The sequence below is a fragment of the Pseudopodoces humilis genome, chromosome 10 (assembly GCF_049639895.1).
Source record: "Pseudopodoces humilis isolate 2021_Gansu_Grassland_sample_001 chromosome 10, ASM4963989v1, whole genome shotgun sequence".
Taxonomy (NCBI): domain Eukaryota; kingdom Metazoa; phylum Chordata; class Aves; order Passeriformes; family Paridae; genus Pseudopodoces; species Pseudopodoces humilis.
The window spans coordinates 866259-884988 of record NC_142209.1 but is presented as its reverse complement, the minus strand read 5'-3'; the positions used below and the strand labels follow the sequence as shown (position 1 = coordinate 884988).

Here is an 18730-nt window from a genome sequence, read left to right as displayed (position 1 = left end):
AAACACCTCTTTGTCCCAGGCTAGAGGGCTTTGCTCACGGACAGCGCTTTTCCTTTCGGTGGCCGAGCGCGTGAAACAAACGCTTTAAACAAGCGCACAAACCCCGGGAAGCGCCTCCCATCAGAGAGCCAGACTTTGTGGCCTCACCTGCCTTTCCCTCTGGACAAATGCAGGAGAAGGAAGCCACCCTGTCGATGCAGGTGGAGCCATTGGCGCAGGAGGCAGTGAAGCAGTCGTCGATGTTCTTGCTGCAGTCGTCACCGCTCCAGCCGTTGACACAGACGCAGGCGTAGCCCCCGTTGTGGTTGGTGCAGGTGCCCCCGTTCTGGCAGGCATTGGGCTGGAGCTGGCACTCATCCACGTCCTCGGTGCAAAACTGGCCTGGTGCACACAAACAAATGGGTTTAGTGGTGTTTCAGATGCTCAGGCTCGAGGAGGTTCTTGCACGGACAAGGCGGCCCCCAGATTCCAGCACACTCGAGTGCCACAACCTCCACAGCACCGTCACCAAACCAGGCATCCCTAAATGACCCCAGCAGGAGCTGGGCTGCAAGTGACTTTAAAAAGAGTCACTTTTAAAAGAGTCACTTCTAAAAAAATCACTTTTAAAAAAATCACTTTTAAAAAGAATCACTTTTAAAAAGAATCACTTTTAAAAAGAATCACTTTTAAAAAGAATCACTTTTAAAAAGAATCACTTTTAAAAAGAATCACTTTTAAAAAGAATCACTTTTAAAAAGAATCACTTTTAAAAAGAATCACTTTTAAAAAGAATCACTTTTAAAAAGAATCACTTTTAAAAAGAATCACTTTTAAAAAGAATCACTTTTAAAAAGAATCACTTTTAAAAAGAATCACTTGTAAAAGAATCACTTGTAAAAGAATCACTTTTAAAAAGAATCACTTTTAAAAAGAATCACTTTTAAAAGGTGCAGCATGAGCCTGTGTATCTGCCTTACAGCAGGCAGCCCCTGGCATATTGGAGATACAGCTCTGAGGAGGTGAGAGGCTAAAAGAAAGAAGGGCTGCCTGCAGGGCAGCCAGAGGGAGTAAGAAAAAAGATGGCATGACAAGAAAATCTTGGCCAAAGGAATATCAACAGGTAACACTTGTCAGGAAAACTTAATTCTTCCCTATATAATTATTCAATGATGATTACTCAGTGAGGAAGAATAGAATTCTTAAAAGTCTTCCACCTGAAATACTGATTTTTTTTGCCTCAGGTATTGTACAGACAACCACAAATACTCAGGGGTTTCTTGGTTGTTGAGAGGTTTCCTTTTTTTTTTTCCCCCAGTAACACAATAAATAATCTAAAAATGTTCTTATTACTGGAGATACTAGAGACAAGAAAATAAATGTACTTTCAGGGAGATTTAAGGAAAAGAACCAAAGGACCAGTAAGTATGAAATAATTTTCAAAGGATGCTCAACTTTACAGTCACATCTATGGAAAGCTCTGCAATTCACGCTGAGTGAAGTCTTTTTTTGCTGAAGTCCATCTTGCTTTGACACCAAAATCCAGAGAACCTACCACTTGCACTAACATTTTGCTTCAACAGTTATTCATCTTCCTCATTAAATGGCACAGTTTACTTTTAAGCCAAAATTGTTTAGCTGAAGTTTCAAGTCATTTTGAGTTTCCTGAAAAGATAAAGCCTCATGAGCACCAGTTCATTTCTTCCCAGGCTGGCATATGGGTACATATGTGCAACCACAGAGTACTGGTCACAGTCCACAATCCTCTTCTTGATGAACTATTTCTCTCCTTGCAGTCTCGTTAAAAACTCTCTAAGCACTGGAAGCTTGCCTTTATTTTATTTTTTTTAACACTTCTCACTAACTTGTTTTTGCCACCCTTCCTAAAACATTGCCAGGATGCACACAGCATCAGAAGATAGCCCTTTATCAGAGAGTAAGATTTGATTTGTTTGATGTGACCTTCCCATCCCCTCTCTCACTGGCTTCCAGCAGCTCTCTGTTATTTGGGTCCAGGCTCTTTGGTAAATGTGCTTCTACCACAAGATTTCTCCTCTCCAGCTCCTCTATCTGCTGCACATTTACATTTGCATGGAATTCCCCCTGTATTCCAAGAATAAGAAATTCAAGAGCAGGTCACAGTGCACCTGGGCTCCAATTTATTCAGGCTTGCCAAATTAGAAATACTTGTTAGATGTTGGAAAGTCACACTGTTTATTAATGGCACAGAAATGATGATGTGAGGGCACAGACATACCCTCCTCCAATACACCAAACTGAAACATTTATCATCTAAAAATGTCCAAACTTAACCATCTCCATCTACCATTCTCATGATTCCTTTTGTTTTCAAAGTACTTAGATAAATCCCAGCCTTTGATCCTGTGAGACTTGGATATTTTTTTTTCCACTTAGGGGCAAAGAAACAAAATTATTATTAAAAAAAAAAGTTCCATTCTTGACTACTTCAAAACAACAATTTTATCACTTGGAAAACCACAAAAAAAATTTGAGAGTAATGATAATTACAGCAGTTTTCAGAATTAACCTTCAATTCCCGGCTTGCTTAGTGAAAGAGTGGGGGAGAACCCAAACCCTTTTTGCTGTTGTTATCTATACAGCACCTCTGTGCATTGTGAACAAACAAACCATGCATTTGTCACACTAAAAGTGGTTTGTTCAGGAGCTTTCAGTGCTGCCTTATCAGCAGCCACCCTGAAAAGAGCCAGTGAGCTGGGGCTGGTTCTGAGCAGTCACGCGTTCCTCGCAGCTCGACACAATCGCCTTCCTTCAAGAAAAAATAATCAAGATGTTATTTGCTCGTTATTAAAGTGATTTTCCTTCTGTTCTTGGAGGGGTCCCAGCCCAGATCAAAGGACTCCCTCTCACATCCTTTTGGCTCGGCCAGCCTGAGCTGGAGGAGGTTTTCAGCCACAGCACTCCACAGTGTGGTGCCTCCCAAAAAAAATCATTTGCCTTTTGACTGGTGAACAGAACTCAACACATGAAACACAGCATAACTGGGTTTTTTTTTCATAAATATATGAAATATAATGCTCCGTGGGCTTTGGGCAAGGTGATTGAGCATGGGAATACACGTTGTTAATTTGCATCTTTTTTTGCTGTTGGGGGAATTTTGTTGTTGTTGTTGTTTGTGATTTTTTTTTAAGCAAAAATGGGCTAATCCCCCATACAAACTATCAGGGCTTGGTTGTGATTTCCCATTTCAAGTAATACCAACACTCAGGACTTTTTTTAGGTTTTTTTTTTTACTAGTACTCACCCTCCACTTCTAGAAAGGACCAAGTGACATCATTGATGTCCTTGCAATAACCCTATGTCCTCAGCTATTCCATTTTTCTGCAGCCCTAAAGTAAAACCAACTTTTAAAAGATCTATCAATGCCTCCACAAGGGAAGGAAAATACAGAGCTTAAACTTCTTCAAGCAATTGAACTGTATTTTAAATTACATAAATTTATTATATAAATTTTATTTTTACCACATTTGAGCTCCTTGAATCTGCTCCTCACTTGGCTTCTCCAATTTCTAGTGCCCCTTTTGCAATACAATTGTATTTGTGTTTAATCATGAAAATGAATCAGAGCTCCAGCTTAACGCAGTTTGTTTTAAAAACAAAGGAAATTCAATTCAATATATTAAGAGGCATAAATGAACAATTAACTGTTGCATTCTACTATTGAGTATTTTAATGAAAAGAACTTGCTCTTAATTGAAGACTTCTCTCTGCCAGGTTAGTTAGATTTAAAATTAAGTGAGAGGAGTTCTCTGAAACAATTTATTTAGGGGATGCTGCTTTGACTTAACTGTAACAAAATAAATATATTTCTTTGTAGCTATGTAGTTAGCAAGAATGTTTTCTGCTTGGTCAGAGTTTTAGGAAGAATTAAGTCTTTCATTCACAGAACAGAAATTCAACTTCCAAGGGCAAAGTCCATGATGGATTGTGCAAAGACTGCACGGTGTAATACACATATCCATAACCCAAGTAACTTCTGAATGTTACAACTACTCAATATCAACTCATCTAGCTGCAAATTCGTGTAGGTATTTCTTTCCTGGAGCTCTTGCTAGTTTCAATTACATTTCTTAAAGACACATAGTAAACACAGGCTGTGTGAATACACTAACAGCACAATATTTTGATGGAAATGTAGAAACAAAAGACAACAAGAAAGGAAACACACTTAGCTCCAAGAAGGTAAGGGAAACCTAGCCTGACCTTGATATTTGCAGAGCCTGGGAAATCAGTAAAATGCCGACTCAGGTTCTGAGTGACCTTGTACAAAGTAAACTGCAAGTCCATGTGCTGTTTCAAAATTGAAAACTAGAAGTAGAAAAAGGGAACAGCCTTCAACTCTTGGCACTTTTTGCCCACTATGAAACTAAGTTACTTCCTGCATATTTCCCCTCAGAAAAGCCGTAAGGAGTAGGTCAGATGTGTCTGCTGCTTTGATTGCTCCCGTTTTCAGAGCCTCAGGAACTGCAAGGAGCCCCAGGAGCTTCTCTTTTGGCAGACACGGGGTTCAAGGCCACCCTCAAGTGGTTGTGCCACATCTCATTGATGAGAAACAGCCAGCCCTTCTCCTTCTTTAGGTCAGAAATAAAGTAAAGCCTGGTTTATAGCAGGTAAAGCAGCACACAAAATTAGAACAATCCTACACCGAAAGTGAGGAGCATTAGCTTGAACCAGTCAGTGAAACAGTCACCCTGGAAAGCAGCACCAGACATCTCCAAAATCCCACCAAATTTACAGGATTTGGTAGCAGAATTGAATGCAGAATTCAATTCTGAAATGCAGCTGAATGCAGAACCTTCAGACAGTTCAATCAGAGGACTTCATCTCTGGCAGAACAGACTTTCCATAAAGAAGAACATTTTCTTGGCCTCTTAGCAGCAGGAAAGTCTGCTGATGCACAGCTGGAGTATCAGAGGCTAAAGCTCCTGACAGCAGATCTAATACAGTTCAATCACTAAAAATATTTTGTAGGGCAAAGGGTGCAAATACTTTCCTGAGCCTTGAAAAAAAAATAAATCAGTTCCTTGAAAACTGAGCTGGGAGGGGACAGCAATATCCCATTTCTCTCAAAATCACAACCACCCCAGTACTGGGCTCAGACTGAACTGGAAGGCAGAAAATCTTACAAGTTTAGTGATACTGGAAAGGCAGCTTGGTGAGATTCACAGACTGGTCCTCAGATCTTAGGAGGTTCACTGGAAGGGGAGCATCAGTTTCAAGCAGCTCAAGAAGTTTGTCACTTATCTCAGACACAGCACACAGGGGGAAGAGGTCACTAGCTCTCCTGAAAGGGCTATCTGGGAACTATAAACCAGATCTAGAGTAGTTTAATTCACAGAGCATTCCAAAGATTGCTGTGTGAGTTTTGAATACAGTGGCATAGCTCAGACAAGCACAGCTTGTTAGAAATGTTTGCATTTTTAAACCAGCTTCCAAAGGACTACTAAGGGAGAAGGTGAACAGCATCTTATCAAGACTCAAGAAGGGGCTAAGAGATAAGGAACAGTATTTGTATAAATGACCAAATCTAATCGTGGCAGAAGGTAATCAGTGCCACACTCCAAAGGACCATGCAGTTTCTCCTCCACACGTGTGTATATTCAGGATGCCAGCTGGCAGGCCACAGCTGGCTGGGGAAGGACATTCCTCTGTCCAGTTCTGTCTTGTAGCACAAGAAAAATGCCTGCATTGACAGTGTAACCCAAAGTGCATCCATCAGCTCCAAGCTCAGTTCCCTCATGCTCCTGTGTGAGCCTTCTCAGCAAACAGAAAAGGGAAAATTGCATGGAACCATTAAGATTTCCAGGAAAATGGTAGCTATGAAAAATACTTTAGCTCTCATGTTTTTCAACTGTGTGTTTGTAAAAGCATTCAGTTCAATCTTTGACCCGCAGAACTATCCACGCTCCTTGAAACAGTTCAGCAACAATTAACGCATACAGGCACAGCAGTCTCTAATTAATGACCTAGAAGGTGATGAAACAGCAGGCACAGGTGGCTTTAACAAAATTCCATTTCTACTTTCCAAGAGGAAGCCAGGGATTTCAGACAGATTCAACCAAGTGAGGCTGCTGGGCACCAACGCCAAGCAAAATACGAAGGCAAACAAGACTGGCTGCGGAAGGTTTGGGTTAGGCACTCCTTGAGGAAACACCAGCTTCCCTAGAAGAGCTCAGCGGGAACCTCTGCTCAATCACAGCTTTAATCAACAAAATAAACACTGCTGAGCAGACATTTGACTGCAAGGAACAATAACTAATGCAAACACACATTGTGCAATGGTGATGGCACGGCCTCAGTCAGGAATACATTTTGCAGGACCGAAGACACCACCTCTGAACACAAAAAAGAGGGAGAGTTCACAGTCTGACAGACCAGTGGAGAGAAGAACTTCCTAGGAGATTTATAACCCACAAAGGGAGAAGGAGAGCTAATAAAGTGTATAATACATCAGTTATTGCAGGGAAGATACAGCAAAGTCTACAAAAGAAAATATTTGATTTCTTACATATTTGCTTTTTTGACACTGGGTATCTCAAAGCAGAGAACTGCAAACTTCTCTGAAAGAGGTAACACCTTTACCCAGACCAAAATGTCCCAATGAGCAATAGACACCGAAAGGGATCTCAAGTGTGATGCCCAGATCACATCCAAATTTTAGAGCCTTCAGCAAATCCATCTCCACAGCTCCCTGCAGGAAAAGCAACAAATAAGATTGATACTCTCAGCTCCAAGGGTGGCTTCAGGGGCACACAGGATTCCATGGACTACACTGTCAGAGCTGCATGTGTCTTTAGTAATGGTCTTTTCCCTGCTTAAGTTTTACACTAAAAGGACTGAAACCAACTATTTTTCCCCTTGCAGGAGTTTTTTAAAGAACAAAAATGTGCTCCTTCCCCAGGATCTCACAGCATCTTTCTTCCAGAGCAGCAAAGCAGTGGCAGCCATTCCCAAACTTCAGGTAGCTGGGGTTTTGGTTTTGCTCTTATTAGATCTCAAATGGACATCAAATAGCATCAAAGAAATCATAAAATTTAATAGCTTAATATAGAATTTGAACACTTAAAGATGAATCTACAATTGTAATGAGCAGAGCAAGCATCTGTGTTTATTTTAGGCTAATATGGTAGAGAAAAGAGTTTAATTTCATAACTACACTGGGAAGCATGCAGTGGAACTAATGGGCTTTTACAAGGGATTTTACAACCCCCAAATACAAAACTCTGGGCTTTAAGAGACTTATGCACGGCCTGATCCATTAAATACTGCCCTAAATCACTCCCCACAGACTACTGGGTAGAGAGGGCAGTCCTGACTGAGCTCTTCAGAGGCAGTAATACAAATGCTTGGAACAGGATTCATTAAAAATTCATTAAAACTGATGCGCTAATGACAGACTGGTCTAATATGGTGGTGGTGGCAGGTGAAATGACTGGGGACAGCAGCAGGACAGAGAAATAACCCACAGGAAATACACATCACCAAGCTACTCTCTGCCCTGTCCTTCTCTTTTCCTCCTCTGGAAAATCCAGTGAATCAGGGAAATACCAAACAAGTGAAAAGATCTGCAAGGCAAAAAAAAAAAAAAAATTTAACAGCTGGAGCCAAAACTTACAATGAAAGCTTCATCTTCTCAAGCTATCTCAGCAACCCATCTTCAGTAATTACCCAAAGACAAATCACCTCATTTTAAGTACAAGGGAAAGGACAGAAACTGCCAGAAACAAGTCAGCTGGAGATGGAACAACTGTTACCTCTTAGTCTGGTCTCACAGCAGATATCCACCAAGCCAGCCTCACCACAGGGCTCTGCCCTACCTTGTTTTAGTGCCAAACACACAAAAGATGTGCTGGAAACCCAAGGACATCTCCATAAGAGATCATTTGGCACATGGGACTGCTGGAAAGTCACCAAGGGCGTCAGGGAAGAGGCGGCAGCGTGGTCTGAGCTGGATGCTGCCGTTCTGTCATCGGATCAGCTCAGCTGTTAACACCTCAGGTGTTTTATTGCTGCTGCCTCCCACCCCAGGCTTGCTGTTGGGAAGTGAAAAGCAGCACAGAGCAAACAGGAGGTTGTGGTAGGTGTTTCCAGAATCCACAGCGGATAAAGGAGTAAGGGTGTAACTTTTAATGCCTCTGAAATCCATCCTCTCTCCGCACGACACCGAGATCAAGGGCCACAGGAGAAACAAACAACATACAGGATAAAGTCTGTTTGTGTCCAGCACTTCAAAACCATTTGTACACTCAAACTTGGAGCTGCCAGCTCTGGAGGCTGCCACGTGCTCCCTGCTCCCTTTGGATCTGCCAGCTCAAACATGACGGAAGAAAACGCATGATAATCCCTGCTGGCCCTTCCAGAGCTGTCTCCTGGAGATGCTCCTGCAGTGACACCAGCCAACTCAGCAAGCTTGGCATGGACACATCCCAGCCAGCACCAAAGAGGCCACTCTGCTTTTTAATAAAGCCTGGAAAAGCACCAGAAAGCTGATCACTGCTGGGGAAGATGACTGCACTTCTCATGGCAGGGTGAGCCAGCCTCCCTGGGCTCACACAAAGCTCTTGGGATGTCATCTAGGATCACCAGGAGGGAAAAGAGAACAGCCCTGACAGTGCTCTCTGTCACATCATCATCAACCTTCTCCATAAAACAGCAAGGATTCATTCAGTGATTTAGGAGACTGGCATGTTCAATATTGATCCTCCGTGTCAGAGTTTGTTCCTCTACATTTCGACCCTCTAAGTGCCCCAAGAAGGCAGCATTCTTTTGAGCACTAAACTAACATGACTTGTCACTGTGTACTTTGGTGACACAGAAGCTGAGGAAAGTGGCACTTGGCAAAGAAAGTTTTAGGAAACAAAGCATGAGAGCGCATTATCTTACACTAAAATGTTACATATTAGCCTTTTGATGTTCATCCCCCTTCTTAGCAAAGAAAAGTCATGTCTGCCCAGAGTTTAAGACTGGGATTTTCAAAGAAAACCACGGGAAGGAGCAAATATTGCTCTAATTAAATAGGAATCGAACCCTTAACGCCCCACTTTGAAAATTCCTGCCTAAAGCCCTGCAGAAAAAGTAACCCTTGTGCTAGTGTTTAAGAGCATATGACCAAGCTAACAGCTATTTTAATTAAAAAGCACAGCCCTGCTGCCTGAAGAGCTTTTCTGCTCAAGACAAACATTTACTGCTTAAGCTAGCTCCCAGCGCTGGGGTTCTTTGGTGGAGTCAGCTGTTAGCACACTGTGCTTCCCCTTAGAGACAAAGGTCGCCTAGATTTTAAAATATACAGTTCACTGGAGCCCTCTTTTCAGGGGAAAACAAAGCCTAAATAAATACAACTGCCATGGGAGTCTCGCCTTCCCAGCCACAGGGGTAGAAACAATGAAAGGGAGCGAGCAGGCCATGCCTGCAGCTGAAATATCATCATGTAGGGCTTCCAAATCCCACCTGAGAGTGGGCACAGCGTCCCCCAAACCCACAGCCTCATCCCACGGCTCCTGATGCAGCAAAATGTGCCAAGTTTATTCCACAGAGGGCACAAATCTTTATCTCTGCTGTGCACTGCTCCTGAAAAGTGATTTGGGCCAAAGAGAGGTCCACGGTGAGCCCCTGAAACACTGCAGAGTTCCCAGGGGAGCAGGAGTCTTCCTCAGACATGCAAGAAAAACATAAGAATTGACAGCATTTAATATTTAATATTGGTAATCACTCAGGCACCCAAATTCTCATTCTTTAGGGTCTCGTTCTTGACCCAAAGCTGCACAGGTTAGACCAACAGAATCAACAGGTGCCTTTTAAACCAAGCTTTGCTTCTTTAGATGAATTGTAGCTAGAATGACTGAGTAGCCTCTAAATTCTCAGCTGGTTTTCCCCCCATGTGTCTGGAAGGAGACCATAATCTTCCATATGATTTTCAGCCCTGGACTGCCAGCACTTCTCTCTGCATCCACTCACTGTGAGACTGCTCTGTGAATTTTAATTCATAATCCCAAAAAATAATAAAAAAAAAAAAAGTAAGAAAGGGGAAAGAAAAAAAAGGCAGCTGGACAGGATTTTTTACTAGATCAGTGAGTTAAAGTGGCACACTCCAACAAATCCTAGAGCCAGCTCAAGGGAGAGGGAAGAGTGTCTGTGAGCAAGGAGAGAAGGTAATGACTTTCCCCCTCAGGCCACCATGAGGCTGAGGAACAGCAGCACAAAACAGTCTTCACATGGCACTTTTTCCTGACATTAGCCAGGGTTTTTGGCTAACTTTGACTCAAACCACATTTACACCAAATTCTCCGTGCCTGTCATGCACAGAGGAATAGACTTAAAGCACCCAGGACTGTTTCCAAGGAGAGGTGGAGCTGCACACCTGCACCACTGTGCTTCAAAAGGAGCCAACAAACACTGGTGCTAACAATTAAAATGTTATCCTGAGACAAGATAAAGTCATCTTTAAACAAACCAAAAAGCAGTTAACAGCAACAGGAAAAGATCTGAGGCAGCTTCAGCCAAACACACCCGAGCCTGCCTTGCCAGCTACGAATTTATGAGATTGATAATCACTGTAACCATGTGAAATACGAGAACTTTGAAGGTGACAAAAACACTGGTGACAGCAGGAATTTCACATCATTGTTTTTGAAAAGCAAGATTTTTATCTTTCTGAAAAAAACAGCAAGATGAGAAGGAGAAGGCAGGCAGGCACTTCAACAGAAAAGGAGCAGTGAGCTCTGTTTGAGGAGTAGGAAATAAGACTGAAGGCAAACAGCATCACAAAAGGTAGGAGCAAGCAGGAAAAAAGAGATTTTTTTTATTAAAAAAATGCATAGTTATGTAGCCCAGCCTACCACCTGTCAGGGAACTACAAGAGGCAGATGGCTACCAAAAGGAACTAGGACAGATTCTGTTTCAGTAAAGGTTGCTTCAATAATACTTCACACAAAACTTGTCTTGATCAGATGCAGTACAGCTTCTTGGCTTTTTCTAGCAAGGAATGGGACTGGCTTCACTGTGCCATGAAGCACAAACTATATTAACAAACATGAGAGAGCATCACCCACAGCACAAAGATTAAATAAAAACTAAAACAAAACAAATTCAATCTTCCCCAGGAATAGCTGACAAGAGTTTGAAAGCAGAGACTGTTACAAAGACAGCACATCTACACTGTCAGGTATTTTTAGAAATTTTAACATCCTTTCATTTTTGGCTGATGTTTCCTTACAGATATGGGTATTTGGACTTTTTTTTTTTTCTTTTTCTTTTTCTTTTTTTAAGCAGTACACAATGTCCTCTAACCTCATGAACTCATTGGAAGCTTTTGTTTTCCTGAAGTCTTCATTCTCACAGTTGAGCTATAACATTTATCAGGACAGACTCTAAAAGAGTTGCCTGCTCAGCTCTCCCCTCTTCACTTGCCTTAGAGATGATTTAAAAAGTTAGAAAACCCCTTTGTGTAAAGGATAGACCTGCACATACACATTTTCTTATTGCTGAATAACTGATATTTTATTGTTTACTCCTGCCAGCACCAACTGCACTTGAACCTTGAAAAAAACATAATTTTTCTCTCTTCTCTCTTCACTATTGCAGAAGTCCTCTATCCATCCTCCCTGTTTTGTGCCCTGCCTCAGTGTCTCCTCATGTCTCCAAGCAGGATATGTATTTGTTTTCCTCACCTCCTTGGTCTCTAATTGAAGATGAAGGAAAGGGATTGAAGTCCATTCAGAAAAAGAAAAGCTTCTTTCACAAAAATGTTACTGAGATGACAGAGAGGAGTCATAGACACTTGGACAGCTGAGTTCCATAAAGGTTCTAACCCTCATTGTTCAAACAGCCAAGCTGCTGCTTCCTAAATTGTGAGATTATTTTTATTTCCATGCTGACCTAAGCCTAGAAAGACAAGGGCCTTGAGAAGCCATCACCTAAAACCACTGCATTAAACTGTGTTAGAGAGCCATGGGAACCTAAAGCCTGGGGAGCTTTCCAGGGGTTCCCTGGAAGGGATCCTTCACACCCATGAGGTTTTCTGGGAACACCATCCACACAGGAGAAAGATGGCACAAGAAAGGCCACAGCACTGCCTCGCTTTTCCCAGCGCTACTCAGAGCCCAGAAGAGGTTCAGAGAGGGAACCACCACAACTGCACTGCAGCTGGGGAGACAATCTACCACAAAACCAACCAGAATCACAGCCTATTGCCTGTGCCAGAGAGTGTGTGTGCAACTCTCCTCCAGGTGAGTTGCAGCTGTCATCCTCATCTGACGTCCACCTAAACCCTGTAAGCCAAGCTCAATTTATGATGCCACAATAATCCCTTGGAGATTGTATGCTCACAGTCATTATATCCTCTGTGCTTGGGAGTAAGACAGATTAATTTGCTACTGGCAGACGCCAGAAATCATGACAAGGGTTATAATTTCTGTGGCATGGAGCAGGACTATAGGGGTCACTAAGGGTTTGTTGTCTCCCCAGCCAAGCTCTCATGTTTTCCTTTACAGGTTTCACTTTGTGCAGGCTTTCAGGACGTGGAGAAGTAGTAGAGAAGCAAGGACACTTGCTCACTGAGGGGAGGACTCATTTTCTCCTATTTACACATAGTTTCAAAGAGCTTTGCAAGCTGTGGTGCACTTCACTCTAATGTGGTTTTAACTTCATTTAAGAATACATAATTCTTTTAAGTTAATTAGAGTTCTTAACTGGCAGCCTCCTTTGCAGTTAATGACAAACTGTTTACAACTAGAATGAATGTGCTCTGAGGAAAAAAAGCATTTTAAAAATTTGGTTTAGGTCTCTTTTTCTCCTATGATTTTCAAATAAGGGCAAAACCATACTCAGCTGAAAAAGTGTGCCAGCTAAGAAAGACTAGTATGACTCAAAAAAACTCACCCCATAACCGGAGGTGTTTGTTTATTTTTGAGGTACGGAGACATTTTGCAACTAAATATGACACTGAGTTTCCTGTAAGCTGCTTCCTTATATTGTGCATAACACTTTCTTGAAATTCATGCTTTTTTTTCCCCTACAGACTCATTTATGAAGCAAAAGTAGCTTTGCTAGTCAGAGAACCCCAGATAAAAATAAGCCAGGCAGCAAAACAACAGCAGCAAAAACCATACATCCACTTGTCTTCCCTCCTTTTCCCCCCACCTTTCAGATTTGCCCTGTTTCTCAGCAGCATTGCTATAATCAGCATGATCATTAGCCCATTTTAGAAATACCCCTAGCTGTAACAGCAAAGCCACCTTTTGCTGCTTTTGGAAAACATTTACAAAGCACATCCACGCGAGAAGCGCGACTCGCGGGGAAATCGTGGCGGTGGTTTCGATGCCGACAGCTTTTCCTCTAAGGGCTGCTCTGGGATGTGCCCCTGAGTGCAGCCACGGGGTCAGCTGTCCCAGGACATACCTGTCCACTGGGGTGGGCAGCGGCAGTTGTAGGTGTTCACCCCATCCACACAAACGCCCCCGTTCAGGCACTTGTGGTTCGGGCAGTCGTCCACGTTGTGTCCACAGACGCTTCCCTCGAAACCTGGACAAAGCACAAACAACAGCAGGCTGAAACGGGCTGCCAACCCCTTCTGAAGAGAATTCACCCTTCACACAGCTTCCCCTCCTTTTTCTTTTTTTTTCCTTAAATATTGTCCCCGTTCACCTAATCCTGATGAATCCCCACCTAGCACGGCTTTGTTGAATGCCTTTGCTAATAGCATGCGGGTCAGGTGACACAGCTAAAACACTTCCACCATGGGTGGATGGCAAATTCTGTTTTCACAACCCAAAAGACATGAGGAGTTCCTCTTTAAGTGACTAAGGAGCACTGTCATTCAAAGCAAACAAAGTGAAGACCAAGACATTTTGCTTACCATGAGATTAAACTTGTCACTGCCCACCAAGCATCAGCCAGGACAAGTTTTTCCCATGGCAAAAAAAAGCGCTGGCGTTCACTTCATGGATACCTCAGCACAGCCTGCCTTGGATACGTCAAAGAAAAGTCTTTTATGCTTTGAAAAGGAGCTTCTGAAGTCCTGATCTGGCTCTCTTCAGTGTTAGACAATCAGTCCATCAATAAATCAGCCACCACCCAAGTGATGCTTACACACTGAGCCCTGTCTGAAAAGCAGAAGAAATCAGATACCCTTCCCCAATGAAAATCCAGGCTCCTAACGAACACACTCGACAAAATATTCCTGCTAGAGCTCCCTCTCCTTTTCAAAGAAGGAGAAGTGGGGACATTAGGGAAGGGAGCTGTCAGTGATGCGTCTTCCCCTTGATTTCCCCTGCTGATTTATTTCATGCTTCATTAAATAAACCTGCCATTTGTGTTGGATGAGAGAGCTATTTATCAAAGCACAAGTGGAATGCATGCTAATGTGGATGAAGTAAATGATTCCAGAACACACATGTTAATTTAAAACACCAGCTCTGCCTCTTCACTGCTTTGGAATGTAATATTAACATGACACAGTTCTCTCATCCAAAATCATGCTTTAACCCCTCTACTTTTGATGCCCCGTTCCAGACACTTCCATAACATCTGTGTCAAGTCACACAGCCCCTCTAAGTAACATCTGGTCCACCACAGATCGTGCTGTGTGGCAGATGAGACTATAAAGCCCTGAGCCAGCTTCTCCAGACTACTGCTGCTCTCCAGAGACTGGAGGTGATTCATGTGCATTCCCATCTCTTGAACTTCCCCAGCTCTACAGAAGAGCTGGGAAGTGCCAAGCTGCATCAAGTGCATCAGCAAGGAACAACAGACTCAACATTGCCAAAAAACAACCAACAAAACAACCAAACCCAAACTACAAGACCTTCAATATGACTCTCTCCCTTCAAAGCCCTTCCAACCTCCACCCAAGATCCTAGAAAGATCTCATGGCAGTAGGGAAGCTTAAAACAAAGAGGAAATATAACATGCTTAGCCAGAGTCCTCAATCATTACAGCAGCACCTTCCTGGCAAAAAGGAACAACTACCAGGGAAAACAATTAGCTTTAGTGTTTAGCTTTAGTGTTTAAAACTGTATAAAGCTACCAAGCTTGAGGAAAGGCTCAGCTGTAAAACACAAGGGTGTCCTATCAGCTTGTGTTTCAGCTTGGGAGGAATCATCCCACTGACCACACATTGCACTCATGCCCACACGTGATCAGCGTGGAAATGCACCCACAACCACAAAGACAAAAGGTTTAAGTTCTTATCTCTTCAGTTTGGATAATACAAAGACCAGCCCTACTTTCTAGTAAACAAATTTCTGACAGCAGGCATTTAAACTCTCTCACTGCACTTCACACAAATTTAAAGTGGCCCAATTATTTCCAGAATAAAGCACGGAAATCAGCCCACTACTAAAACCTCACCAAGCCGTTCTGTATTTTCACATTTTAACCAGTTACACCAGCAAAGAGCTGCTCTGAGATATGTGAGCTCTTCTCTAGCTGGGGTCCCAGCATCTAATTCTGCAGTTATATAACCTGACTCTCTTCCAGAAAGCTACAGAGCTCGCTGTTTTGATGTATTTGGACACCTGACACTGCTTCCTGCTCCCCCCTGTGCTGGGACTCACATGTTGTCCTGTGTTTTCTCCCTGCACGAGAGCAGTCTGCAATCCACATCCTGACTTTTGCTCTGTATCTCAAAGCACATCAAACTGAGGAATGAGAACCTCAAGGGGAAAAGTGTTCCCACTGCTAACAGCATGTTGTTCCTCCCCTAGTGAAACACAGACTGACACAAGCAGATAACTTTATTCTTATGTCATCTGACATCTCCACCCCGTTGCAGAGCATCAGATCCAATTCCCTCCAAATCTTAGTCCTTCAGCCTTATTTCAACCTATAAATGACACCCCAGACTTTCTAGGCCGGTTTCAGGGCCAGTTAGCAGCGGGAACAGATATTCAGGAAATTATGCCTGAAAAATGCCATGTTATCTCCAGACTTTGGGCCTGCTGGCAGGAAATCAGGGATGGCAGAGAGAAAAAACTAAGCTGGGCTACCCAAGCTGGCATCTGGGCTGGAACAGAGGGGCACCCACCTCACCTGGGAGCCCAAGGCTGCAGCCAAGGAGAACCTCAGAGCTCGGGTGCTCGTCCCCAAAGCTCGTCCCCACCGGTGGCTGGGCGTGAGGTTACTTCTTCCTCTTCCCAGGAAGTGCTCCAGCTCTCATAAACAGCCAGCTCCAGCCTGACAGATCGTTTCCTGAACAAGCCCTTGGAATTCCCTAGGGTCCTTATCTTAGTTAATGGGTAATTATTTTGATGGATAACAATGAATAATCACTTTCCCAGCTAAGAACTTCCTCTATTGACTTGTTTAACATTCCATGAAAGGTTAGTTGCCAAATGAAGTCCTTTTTTGTCAAATATTTATGACTATGAGCTCATTCTTATATTCAAAGGAGTTGCTAATGCTTCAGGTTATGTCTCCTTCAAGGAAAATTTCTTTCTTTGCTACTACAGTGTTATGATTGACCTAACATGCCCACTTGTCTACAATCCTGACAAACAAAGCCCAGAGGAAAAATGATTAAGACAGACGGATAAAAAATGAGGTTACCTTCCAGATAGATGCAATACCCATAATGAATATATATATATATATATATATATATATATATATATATATATATATATATATATATAACTTCACTTGATGCTTGCCACCAATTGCTGACTTAACACACATGACTTTGTGGATTACCTAATGCAGGATTTGTTTGTGTACATCCACAAGTGACATGGGAACCTGGGAATTTTAAATAGCAGCTGGATTACACCGTACATAAACAGCACTCGTGTGACAGTAGGAAAAGCTGCTGTGACACACAGCTCCAGGTTCTGGGTTTTTCCTACTTTTTCAAGCTCTCATTCTCACCCATCTGTATTTACAAATAGATTAAACTCACTGAAAAGCTAAGAAGGAAACAAGAACTCATTTCCAGGCCAGTGCAGTAGTAGCCTAATTATGCCTAAACTGCTGCTTGGGGACAGTGTCTTCAAAGCACTTTTACAGGTCACAAGACACTAAATCCTATCAAAAACCACTCCAGCATTTTGAGATGTAGCTGCCTGCTGCCTCTGTGGCCACAGCACTCAGCAGTGGCAGCATCTTCAGGCAGTCCAGAAGGGCCAGAGCAATTCCATTTATAGTCACAGCACCATCGGCATTGCTCCAGTTCAGAGAGGGAGTCTGAAGTGGAATTTCTCATCCATAATCTTGGCACTGTCTTCCAGAGGAGCAAGCCTTGTTCACATCCTCCCTAGGCGTGACAGGCCACCATTTCTCTTCTCTTTCTGTTGACCTTTGCTTCCCAGACAGAACCTTTTCCAACACTTCAGAAATTTTGCTCTGCATGCTCTGCACTAAGTGGAGAAAGAAATGGCTGGGTGCCCTGCTTTTATCAGAGAGTTCAGTGGAAGCATCTGGGCCTCTCCAACAGCTCCCTTTTTTTGCTGTTTTTCAAATGACTGGTTTTAAAAATCAAGCTAGCAAAACAGCATGGCCAACTTAAACAAATACAGGAAATAGAAAAGTAAAGGCTCTCAGAGCCACATGAACTCACCCCACTATACACACTGCGTAACAAGTCAAAAAAGACAGCTAATAATCCAAAATGTGTGAGGAGTGTAGGTGTGTAACTGTTACTATAGAAATCTCATTTCCATTTCCTGACCATATTTCAGCCAGCCCACACATTTGTCTAAGGGAAAATCTGCTCCTACTCAGTCTCGTGCCCCTGTGAGAGAATCACTAAAACAAACTGTCTCATCAGCTTGACAGGATCAAGTCCTTCCAGCTTCATCTTTCTCTCTTCTTCCTCCCACCACGCTGCTCCTGCACGAGGCCTGAAAGCCCTTGAACTGGCTAAACAGATCTGACTTTTAAGGAAATTCTGAATTTCTGGACAAGACTGCTAATCCAGAGATACTTGGTTTATAATTTCATTTTAAAAAGATGCAAAGCAGAAAAGCAATAAATTCCTCCAGGGCAATGGTTAATTAAGATACTTGCACTCTCCCTTCAAGCATAGTTAGAATAATCGCTTTCAAAAATAAAGATGAACCCTCCTTCTACTTTAAGCTTGACTTTGCTAAATTCTTCAAAGTCACATGCTTGCTCAGACAGCCCAGAGCAGACACTAAGGTTAGCAAAGTACCTTTAAGGTCATTTGAGCCAACACCTCAAGACCAAGGTCTCCAAAAAGAGAACATTTCTCCCAAGCTCTAAATGCCCCTTCCACACAGACCTGTGACTCCAGGTGATCCTCATGAGAACACAGCCACTCTCTATTCATCCCAAACAGAATGGGGCAGCTACATCCTTCACACAAATAACAACAGGGACATGCTTAAGGCAAGAGAGTTTCCTTTTCTCTATTACCACACACCGAGTCTGCGTGTGCCAAACTGTACTACACTCAAGTAGGAAGTCTAGTCCAAAGCATTTCCAAACAGTCAGCTTTCCCATGGAGTTGAATTACTCAGTAAAAAAAAAAAAAAAATATATATATATATATATATCAGCCTAAAAATACCCTGAATATGCAAAGACAACTTGTAAGGCCCTGTGGTCAAGGCTGACAAGTGGATAGGGAGGAGGACAGGATGAGAGCAGCATCCCAACCAGGATGATGACCATCCCTACGTGGTCACCCTGGTCCTGAGCAGGCATGTCACCCCTGCTGTGCATGAACTCAGGGCAGCTAGCAGCATCAGAAAACAAGCAA

The 18730-nt window shown here is 42.8% G+C and overlaps 1 protein-coding gene across 2 annotated transcripts in view; it reads right to left on the bottom strand.

Moving 5' to 3' along the window:
• The window catches only part of NOTCH2 (notch receptor 2), an 84452-nt gene that overhangs the window by 44107 nt on the left and 21615 nt on the right, over nt 1-18730 (bottom strand). For both annotated transcript variants that reach the window (XM_005528650.3, XM_014257566.2), the window contains exons 5-6: nt 13414-13536; nt 148-381 (exon numbers count right to left, since the gene is read on the bottom strand). In XM_005528650.3, the coding sequence (XP_005528707.2) occupies nt 148-381; nt 13414-13536 (357 nt within the window). The remainder of the gene's footprint in view (nt 1-147; nt 382-13413; nt 13537-18730) is intronic.